Here is an 11,840-nt window from a genome sequence, read left to right as displayed (position 1 = left end):
TAACATATCAAAAATAAAATCATAAAAGGCATTTTGAACAACTGGAAAGGAAAAACTTTCTATTTTTGAAATAATTAAAAGTATTGTATAAGTTTTCTTGTACAATTGAATATAACAATCAACAATTTGAACAACCCCAAAATCATTTTAAATAATAAAAATATTTAATAAGATGAGAGTAAAAGTTAAAACTACTAGAGAATTTTTTAAACAGAAAAAGTATATGCAATTATGAGTAGCATCATTGATATTAGTATCAAAAACAACTAGAATCATTGATTTTAAATTGAAATTATAAATTGTCTCTCCATAACGGCGTGTTTATGTATTCCAATGAGTAATGGCTAGTTCCTAAATAATATTATTATATTAAACATTATGTTTGATATTCTAACAAATAACAATCACCTACAATGTGCAATGTTTCATTACTTTCATTTAATGTCGACAGTTCTTAAAATGTATCATTCTTTATCACTGCATTCCAGAATTATATATTTGCTATGTTTTTATATTATTTATATTTTTATGAAATAGACTGTATAACTAAGGACAATGGCTTATAACTAGTTTATGCTAACGCTACTTATTATGACTAGATTAGGTATTAAAATAGTGTAATTCATAATAATGAAAATAAACAAATAGAAGACCACAGTACGATTTAAGATTAACATTTTGACCATGGTAAAGAACACTATATCATACATCACTAAAAACGATTAAAATATGCTAACATTTAAGTGTTTAAAAACCCTAAAATATTATACTATAAAAATACATTCAGGGCCTTGATATTTAATTTTTTTGTTCTGGATGCTTTTAATGAATTAGAAAATATTTAAAATGAATAACATTTAAAATAAAAACGAAATTAATATTAAAACACTGTAAAACAGGGATAAAATAAATACATTTGCATTTTTTTTTGTAACTTCATAGAAGAAATAAATTTAGTTAATAGTTGAATTGCATCACTATATTTATTGTTTATTATAGTATGTATTTGAAAATACACATTTATTTTGTGGTGTTGAGCATGTTTCTGCATATTTTTTATATTTTGTCCTTACTTTTTAGTTAATATACACATCAGTAGATCACTTATTAAATCTTAAGAAATTTGAGGTTGATGAATGATGATGATAAATATACACTTTACACTTAAAACTAATTGGTCTTCAGCAAAATATTTGAACATTTTGATTTGTAATGTGTATTAATTATTATAAAGTATTGAATATTTTTCTGTGTTAATAGTACCAATACAAAAATTAAAGAAATGGAAAAAAAATGCAAAAAATTACTGCGATGGCCGGGAATCGAACCCGGATCAACTGCTTGGAAGGCAACTATGCTGACCATTACACCACCATCGCAAGTTGATAAGTTTTAAAAAGATGCTATACATAAGCAACGAAACTGTGTTTTTGCAAAATTTGTGTTTTCAAATACCGCGTGATAAGATATGTTTACAGAGTTGTCGGAATCCGTTATCTGATTGACGTCCAACGGTAGTAATCGTACTACTCGCAACATTTGTCTTATATTTTATTAGTTAAATCTATTTATTTTAAATCATGGTTAAACCTTAAATATTATAAACTTTTAAGTAAAATGTATTTCGGCATGTGTCTTGGTTAATGTTAATCCATTTACTGAGAGCTACTCAAAACGACTTGTTTTTGATTTTATCGTTCATACGAATTTATTTAAAATCACGATGACTGCGAACCCGGGACCGGCACATTCAACGTCGGATGCGCCATTCCGTTTGACCGACTCGGAAACGAATCCGATGTGCATATATCTAGTGAAAAACGATAGCAAGGGCGACAAATTACTGTTTCGTTACCCGTTCCACAGTTTTCGAGGACCCGTCAAGGTGAGTCTGAACGATCACAAACGGTCTTTGCACAAAGACGCGGGATTGGAAAAGACTGTTCGACCGCACGATCTCACCATCTTTACGGACGACGTCATATCTAGTCTGTTCGCCGTCAAGATGGAGCTGTGTGACCGCAAGTTTGAGCTGAAAGTGAACAACGTTCGATTCGTTGGTCATCCAATGCAGCTGCAGACGGGTGGTAGCGAGAGTAGTGGCGGCGGTGGCGAAGGCGGCAACAAAAAACCGCAGAGCCCATCGATCATAATGATCAACATTGTTTTTGCGTTGGACGCATTTGCCCGCCGTCAGATATCCAACTGCTACTACGACCTGAGTAAAATATTGGGTGTTGCTCTACGACACGAAGAAAAGCGTTGTGCGTATCTATCCTCACAAATAAAAGATATGCTCTACATACATGATACCATGGCAAAGTAATAAAATCTTACATCATTGAATTTATTTATTTAAAACTCCATTTCAATAACAATAGTCTTTTCAATAAAATATATTCAAATACATAACATCAACTTTGATATAATTTGAAGAAGGTTAGATCAAGTTAGGTTAGGTAGCTTGACAATTAATTGCTGTTTAGTATTGTATGTGCTAGATAAAATTGTTATTGAAATATCTATTGACTATACTCTGTCTCAAAGTAGAATACACCAGTTCTGCACACTATGATTCCTTTTTACCGGTCACTATCTATGTCGTTATGTGGGAGATGTGCGCGCCTGACATATTCTGCTTTGAGACAAAGTACCTATAGAAGTTGGTATTTACTTAAATACAAAACAATTAGATACCCACTAATTACTATTGTTTGTGAATTTAAGTAATAATTACTCAAAAATAATTAGACACATTTATATATTTTTAAAACCATTTTTGATTATTTTTGATTTTAGTGAATGTGACCTAGACTCATCTATTGATAATAATAAACATTTTGAAAAAATCCTTGAAAACAGTACATTGGCACTGGATTTGAAATCGGTGTTTGAAGGTGTAGTTACGAATGGTTTGATCAAATTAAAAGTGAATGACTGGGTGGATGTCAGCTTCTGTTTGCCACACAAGGTTCATCATTTCTATAGAGATGGGCAATACTTTGAACCGGAATCTATTAACAAGTGGGAGCATGTTTGATTTGATGATGTGAATCAGTAAAAGTATGTTTTGTGCTTGAAGGTGTTTAAAAGGACTTAGACCATATCATGGTTTGCTGTTAATGGCTGAACGTAAGGTTCTGCTGGACAACTTGCCACAAGATTCTAGTCCATCAATTGTTCGACTAATCAATATGTATAACCCAGTCAAAAGTTTAGAAACCTTATCTGCTGACTCCGATCTTACCTTGGCTCAGGTAATACAAAAATATCAATGTATTTGTCTAAATAGTATATTAATTTAATGTGTTTACAGGTATTTAATATAGCTGGACATTTGATTTATTGGGGTGACGCAATTGTAATATTTCCATTGTCCGAAACAAACATGTATGCCATTGCTCCTAATGTTCCAACTGAACGCAACAATAAATTTGCAAAAAAATTTGAAAAGAGGTTTCCCGGACAAAAATTATTAGAGGTAATTGTTTTCTTGAAAAAAAATTTGAGCTTGTAACTAATATCTAGTAATTTAATCTTATTAACATATAATACTTAAAATTAGGTAATGAGTGAATTTTCCTTTCCGACATCATTGCAGTATAAAATGTGTCCTATTGAAGATAAAAGTAGTGGCTCAACAACGATTCAAATGTTAATTTGGTTGTTACAGCATAAAATGTTATTACAATATCATACATATGTGTATTTTATGCCATCCAGTAAAGGACTTGTAAATATTATTAGATTTTTTTCTTGTTATTATGATTCTTAAGATATATTATAAAACTTGCTTTTGTAGGGTTATTATAATGATGAATCGGAATTTCATGACTATAATAATAAACATCCTTCTGAAGCACCAATGACTACATATCAGACCCTATCGGAAAATTGGCTACAGTTGTCATCAGGGGGATACAGTTCTTCCATGTCAAGCGCTGAAGAAATGTTTCACAGTTTAGATGAAGACGAACAAATAGCATTGATGCATATACCTGCATCAGCAAATCCTGATGATTTTCGTTTATTAATGCGATTATTAAAACAAGGTTATCTTTCTGGAGAACATCATTTAGAAGAGATAATGTATTTAGAGAATATAAGGCGATCAGAATTACTAAAATTATTGGACAAGTTCAAAGATGTACTGGTAACTGTTGAAATGGAAGATCCAATAATCAGTAATTTTTATTCTCATTAAGGGTATGAGTATGTTTAAAGTTTTGAATTATATTTAGTTGTATAAAATCAGGAATATAAAAATAAAATGTCTTCCAATTAAAATTTTTTTTGTATATTAAATATTAGTATAATTTTGACTGTTGAACAATTTTTATATTTTTATAAAATATTACAAATAATAATGTATCATTTTTTTTACAAAAATATTTGTATAAATATATTTCAACAGAAATTGTTATACAAATTTGGTGCTTATTGGTTTAATAATTTAATATTTTAATTTTTGCCTCTCTTATTATGTTTACAAGATAATATAGAGAAATTTAGATCTAAGTTAATTGGAGTAGCGACTGATTACATTTACATTTACTTGAAAGGTACCTAAGTTTTAGAGCTTAATTTTAATTTTGGGGGAATTTGGGTTGAGTTGGTTTGGTACTTGGTATTTTGGTTGGGTAATAAAGTATGTGTCTATGTGTGGTGAAATCATTAAAATTAACTGTTAAGTACTTCAGATTTATGATTCTGATATATAGATTCTATAAATATCTTGTATATGTTTATAAGATGTCTAAGTAATGTCTATACAAGATACTAAAATATGTATTTATATATTATACATATATATAACCACTATTGTACGCTTTAAATTTTAGAAAAAAAACATTTTTTTTTATACATTCCATTATTTTAAAGTTTTAGACTGTATTTTTTTTTTCATAGTAAATAATTTAAGAATATAAAATTTTTATTTTTGTTCGGCTCATGAGCTCTTTTTTATTAATGAATGTGGTCCAAGAGTTCAAAAAATTTTCCGACCACTGGTCTAATAGACCAGAGTTTATTATTTGATATTTTTTTAATGTCTTATATTGGACATATATTTCAAACAGCAACAGAATATATCATATAAATATTAAAAAAAATATATTATATATTTGTTATAAAAATGATAGAATACAATATAACCGATTTATAAATATATTTAATTATAATAAAATAATATATTATACTTACGTATACATTTAATTACCTATTAGAAAATACAGTGGATAATCAAATGAATATTAAAGGTGGTGGCAAGAGAAAAACAAAAATATTAGTTAAACATTTATGAATTTTATTTTATTACATATTTTATTTTAATTTTAATCTATCTAAATTCTAAATACATAATATTACTTATTAGTTATTAGTGAATAAATGATAAAATTATGATTAAAAAATTAAAATTATATAATAAAAATTATAAATTATGTATGTACATATGTACATATGTATTGTACAATGTACTTACTTATTATTTATGAAAAGAATTTGTTATTTTGGTTTGTTTCGAATTATGTTCTAATATTCCAAGAATATACTGCTCGTACTCAGATTGTATATTAAAATTATTACCTCTGTCACAGTTGTTCTTAACACGTCTTGAGTCTCTAGTGTATTTATAACTCGCACTATAATAATGATTATTGTGATAACATTTTTTGTACTTCATACCACTAATTAACCAAAAATATTTATTTTCTACCATTTTTTTTTTTACGAAATTTGAGTTATAACCGAATTTTTATTACGTATTTGAATATATACGGACCGTTCCAGAAGATTTTGAGTTTAATCAATGACTGAACCTGATATCCGTGAGTCTTATACGCGGCGAACAACGTACTATATTTTAAATAGATTATTAGCAAAAAAAAAAAAATATTTGTACATGTGTGTACAATTTTAAAAACTATCTGGCTTCATAACATAATATAGTTTCAAAACAAATAATACTAAAAACACTAATATAAAGTCAACACGTCTTATGGTCATAGCCTATAGCCCATACGGATAAGGCTAAATATACTTAAAAATATTTTATTATTTTTAACAGTCAATAAGTTGTTATTAAAATCGCGTTTATGCAATCTGTATGTATAAACATAGAAAGTTGCCTACATCGAACTCCTTAAAAACAGCCCGTTTGCAATTTTCTGTACGACAAATGGTTATAGGACTGTGAATAATCAAAAAATGTTTCAAGATCTACAAACTAAAAATTAAAAATTAAACTTAAATATGTTAATTTTTTTTTAAAAAACATAAATGCATAATATGCATAATTAAAATATTTTTAGTGCATATCTAGGCACATATTTCATTATTTTTAAGCGCATTCAATTCCAAGCCCTGCCAATAAGTATAATGGTCATACTACTCATACTAATCGGACCTCCCTACCTGGGCCCCGAACACGAGTGTAATATATATCCTATGCACTGAGTGTCAATAGTGAACGTCAAGACTGCAGCTGTATCAGCTATAAAATATCGATTTTTAATGGCTTAGTGTCGGGTGGCTCTTTGTCTAATGGCTTTGTTAGGACGTGTAACCCACTATTTAAGATATACTTTAAATCGCGGTGCACACCAACGACAAAGCATGACGTGCGGCTCGCCGGACGTAAGGTAGCCGCACGGACATCGTCGTCGATCGCCGATAGACAGTATTATATCATCGATAATAATAATATAGATAAAATAGACAGCGCGAGTCGCGAACAGTATAAATATATATAAACGGAGATACACAATATTGGCTTGAAATGTTGTGTTGACAACCAATCTAATTAACAATACATTAAATTGTAAATACGTTATTTAAAACACTTACGTTCTGACCGTTCTATAGTTTGCATGTAATATTGTATCTATCTAGTACAATTATAACTTAATAAGTTACCTAACCTATTTTTGTTATATTATTATTAGTGTAATACGTATTGTGAAAATACGTGTAACGAAATATTGTATATTAAAAATATGGAATTTACACAAAACAATCATTTGACGATGCGCAGACAGACAGGAATAAGAGAGAAGAAACCCTATCTGCGTTACGTTTCTAATCAGAGAATTGTCATGGACAGCGAGTTGACAGTGCACCCATCATACCCATCATGCGGCGTATGTGGAAAGGAGTTTAGCAGTAATAGCGTACTGGCGGTACACCAGCGGACGCACACGGGCGAAAAACCGTACGATTGTAACGACTGTGGTAAGTCATTCTCTCAAAAAACCGATTTGGTTAACCACTTGCGGACGCATACAGACAAGAAGCCGTACGACTGTCACGCGTGCGGTAAGTCATTTTCTCAAAAAAAAGTAGTTTAACTAGGCACCTGCGGAAGCACACCGGTAAAAATCCGTACCGCTGTGGTGTATGTGACAAGAAGTTTAGTTTGAGTGCCACACTGACGAAACCGGGAGGACGCACACGGGCGAGAAGCTGTGCCGCAGTGACGTGCGATATCAGTGGCAAGTCGTTCACTCGTTGTGACAGTCCGTCGAGTTACAATAAAAGGACGAACTAGAAGTCGATGTTTTTTTATAAATGGTATGACGCTGTCTGTTAGGCGTTGTCGACAAAAATAATCCTTTCAATATGATGCTGTTGAAAATTATGTCTGTGACAGTTAATAACGAACATTTAGAGACTGTTATTAACTGGACAATCGTAATTTCATTGTTTTGTATGCATTAAAAATAAATTGTTATATGTTGCTATGTTATAGTATTTATTGTTGTTTGTAGCGAAAACCAATTAGTCGTTGTCTTTTATTTTTAATAAATAAGCAGAGCTATAGGTAAACCACAAAAGTAATTTACAAGATAAAAATACAATGTAAAATAATAATTGCCAAGTTAAAACAAGAAAGGTGAAATTCACATTGTTTAAATGGTAACGATGATAATACCCAATATCGCTACATTTCCTCCTCTTGTAAAAAATATGACCTGTTTTTTGGACGTTATCGGTGTGAATTGCACAGATGCTGTGTTTAAACTCAACTCTTCGGCGAACGATGAAAGTCGGTTTGTCATTGTCATTAGAATGTACTTAGCTCGGCGAGGTGAATTTTGAAATCCTACATTAATAGTCCATATTTTATTGAAAATATTATTGTTATTGATATTAATTATATCATAGGAAAATTAATTTAAATTAATATCGGGAACATTAATATTACCGAAGTTATAAACTCTAAATTAGTTTATAATATCATTATTGCCCGCACATGATTTTTTTGAACTACATTTTTTTTTTAAATATTTTGAATTAATTTTCACTGACCATTTATTTTATTAATATACATAATATTGAAATCTTGAAGTCATAAATATTTACGTTTTTTACGTATTGAGACAAATGCAAAGTATTAATCTATAAATAATTTAAATTTTGAATATGAGTGTTTATTTGTTTTATATTAAAACCTAATTTGTTACTGAACCAGTAACTGATTTAGGAATACAAATGTTTATTAGTTTATTACACTACTATATAGTAGGACTATTGATTAATATGCAAATTAATATTATGTAATTTAGATTATCTCATTTGCATTACTTTTGTAAAAATATATAAACTAATCTGAAGTTTCAATGACTATAAAAAAAACCTAATATGCATCGTTTATTAATCGTATTCAAGAAAATGAGGATAAGTCCGTCAATCTATACAATTATTATATTCATGTCATTGTTTTTGTGTCATCACTATTTGTATATTTGAAATAAACCATGAAAATGACCAAACATCAATTTCTGATGGTAAAAATGTATTTTAATAAATTATACATCTAAAATTATTCTAACTACAGCACATGTTTAGGAGCATACTCTTATTTTTTTTAAACAACATATTATATCATACTAAATGTATGCATTATTATATTCCATTTTTCCTTTTTATATATAACACAAACGACGAGGCATTAAAAATATATACTAAATAATAATGCTTACAGGCGAAATCGGTTCGTTTTATTCTCATACAAATACTTATGTGTGTCACTACAGAAATTACTGCAGTAGTCCAATTTTTTACATCGTATAATAATACTATATTGTCGGCACTCGACATCGTAAACTCGGTAATTTTCAATAAAATGCATCTGTGGTAATATTAAAATCTATATCTATATATATTTATATATATATATGCCTTATTATATTAATATATTGTCGCGTGGTTTACACGCATGCGGAATAATTTCACTTGAGCACGCGATGCTTGACACGGTCGACCCTACACTTAAACGCGTATATTATAATAATACATAATAATATGTTTTTATTTAATATCGTATACATATTCGCTATTTACACATACACACACACACACGCGCGCGCGCGCGCGCAAGTCACAAGTAGTATTACGTACTCCGTACTCGTCGTTTTTAATATAATATATTATATTTTATTGTATTTTTGAACGGTAATATGCGTGATTTCTTTTTAATACTATTTTATACTAAATACCTTAGTTTATGCATAGGATATTGTCACATACCATACGACAATATACTAATAATAATTATTAAGTATAAAGTAGTACATATTTTATTCTGTGTAGTATAGCTATACATAGTGCATAAGGTATCTACAGTAATAATGTGTAGGTACCTACCTACGCATTATATTATAAGAGCATTTAACGTTTTTACTTAATGGCTAATAATATAATGATTAAAATTTATATAAATGCCCATCATGCATGTCGTTATGTTGTATTATTGTGTACACGCACGAGTGTACGAGTATCTATAGGTATACTGCAGCTATCCCGTGCCTACTATTATCATACTATTAACGTTGTCATAATATTATACTTACGCTGGATAATGTATTCTACGTGTACCACGGACCGTGGAGTGTATATGACTATTTAAAGCTTATAGGTGTTCATTATAATAATATTACTACCGTCTAACTGAAATCGGAATACCTGTACGTATACTCCACCGTATGGCGTGTAATTTGTAATCGTGCAGGTAAATACTGCGGGCTATATACCTATTACGCTTATACCACAACAGCTTGTCGCGGTTAATAGTGCCACATTTTCAGTGGTGTCACTATAAATATAGTGGGATATGAGACCGATACCGGGGTATCTTTTTGCAGTTTCCCACGATTTTTTTAATAGGTACCTTTATGTAAATTTAAATTATAATACATACTCGTATTATGTATTATAGTAATGATAAAGCTGTATAAAGTTCTTTAATTATTTCGTTCTTAGTAAGGGCAGCAAAACCAGTTTCCACTAAATGAGATATTGACCGATTCAACGTTTCCACAAAAACAATTTTATACCTTCAATTAATATATGTGATTGTAATATGTATAAACCAATTTTATTTTTTAATTTTACAATAATTTTTATTTAAAAATTTGAAAAATAAGCTTTTAAAAGCTGCTATGTATAGTAAGTTTAAATTAAATACAATCAAATATTAAAAAATACGCTATATTATATACTTCTCTTCTCTATCCAAATAATAGTAACGGATTTCGGTGGGAACATGTTAACTCTCCTAAAAAATTAAACAGTAAATTCTTCTAAAAAAATTTTGCTATCGTATTACACTTATGATAATCCCCCTAAAAACATTTTACTTTCTTAAAAAAAATTACAACTATTTAGCATACTCGAAGGACACTATCACTTAAAGGTGGTTCTAGTTAGCCTTCAAAAATATTTGTACTTTAAATTGTTTTTATATTTCTTTATATTCAAATTTTATATTTGAAAAAATTCATATTCTCTATCATGTTAGTACAATTAAAATTATATTTATTGTCGTGATACATAATATAAATTTGTTTTTATGTGTAATGGAATATAGTAAATTTTTGTTGTACAACTATTATATTATTATTATTTATTGACGGTTAAATAAAAGTGTATGCATCTTATAAAATATAAAATACATACAAATAAATATAAACATAATATTATACCTCTTTTAGAGGAATTAAGTGTAATATTTAGGTACTGTGTGTATTTAAAGACAATTATAATATTTTAGGGGAGTTAAAAAGTACCCATTTCGGTTTATGGGTTATACTTTGAACTTTCTATACAAAATGCCTGGGCACAGTTATGAGCAAAGCTACAAATATGAACACGTTTCGTCAATGACAATATTATTGAAAATAACTGTTTATTTGTTTCTATAAAATGAAATTGACGCTCACGTTATAATAACGGACCATTGTACAATATGTATACACATGCGTTCGTATTTTGATTATATGTAGAGATGAAAAACGATCGGTTTGTATTTTGTTGTAATAAATGTGACGAGTGAAGTACGGAACTCCATACATATTGTGTAAGAATCGTCACGTGGATCACCAGATCTGACAAGGACCGATCTCGGTGGACAGCTTACCAGGTACCTACTATCTCGTCGGTTTATTTTACCGATCTCTAACTAAAACCGTCATGATTAAAATGATTAATGACTAATGAGCATTCGAAAACAGTTCAGACGATATCGGCCCCACGACTACTGCCGTCGGTAACGGTGTCTAGAGAGCCCAAAAGTCGACCAGACTCTGTATACGACATGTTTTCTATGCGGCGAAGACAACTTTACGCGGTCGCTAGCGGCAAAGTCCAGGCAACACGATTCGGGCAGGATTTGTGGCGTGCAAGATGCCGTAGTATGTGACCCGAGATAGATTTTTAACACGTATTATTATACCTTACGAGTGTACATAATTATTATAATATATTATATTATAAAAACGTCATGTTGAACGTTTATACACGCAAAAATAGGTAAATAATTAATGATTAAAAATGTTGGATGT

At 29.6% G+C, this 11,840-nt stretch overlaps 2 protein-coding genes and 1 non-coding gene across 3 annotated transcripts; 2 read left to right on the top strand and 1 right to left on the bottom strand.

Annotated features, from left to right (window-relative positions):
* Positions 1-1,307: 1,307 nt before the first annotated feature.
* Positions 1,308-1,379, bottom strand: Trnag-ucc. The gene has a single exon. It is a non-coding gene; the product is annotated as a tRNA-Gly (tRNA).
* Positions 1,380-1,723: 344 nt separating this feature from the next.
* On the top strand, positions 1,724-4,274 carry LOC113558556 (GATOR complex protein NPRL3). Its single transcript, XM_026964050.1, has 6 exons — positions 1,724-2,322; positions 2,800-3,024; positions 3,083-3,257; positions 3,317-3,481; positions 3,566-3,733; positions 3,803-4,274. Exons 1-6 carry the CDS (start codon positions 1,724-1,726, stop codon positions 4,202-4,204), a joined length of 1,734 nt encoding a protein of 577 aa, XP_026819851.1. The 3' UTR covers positions 4,205-4,274.
* Positions 4,275-6,995: 2,721 nt separating this feature from the next.
* LOC113552290 (zinc finger protein 135-like) lies at positions 6,996-7,346 on the top strand. The gene has a single exon (XM_026955135.1). It carries the CDS (start codon positions 6,996-6,998, stop codon positions 7,344-7,346), a length of 351 nt encoding a protein of 116 aa, XP_026810936.1.
* Positions 7,347-11,840: the final 4,494 nt, after the last annotated feature.

Source organism: Rhopalosiphum maidis, chromosome 1 (assembly GCF_003676215.2).
Source record: "Rhopalosiphum maidis isolate BTI-1 chromosome 1, ASM367621v3, whole genome shotgun sequence".
Classification (NCBI taxonomy): domain Eukaryota; kingdom Metazoa; phylum Arthropoda; class Insecta; order Hemiptera; family Aphididae; genus Rhopalosiphum; species Rhopalosiphum maidis.
Note: the sequence above shows the minus strand (reverse complement) of the source record. Positions and strands in the feature narration are given on the sequence as shown.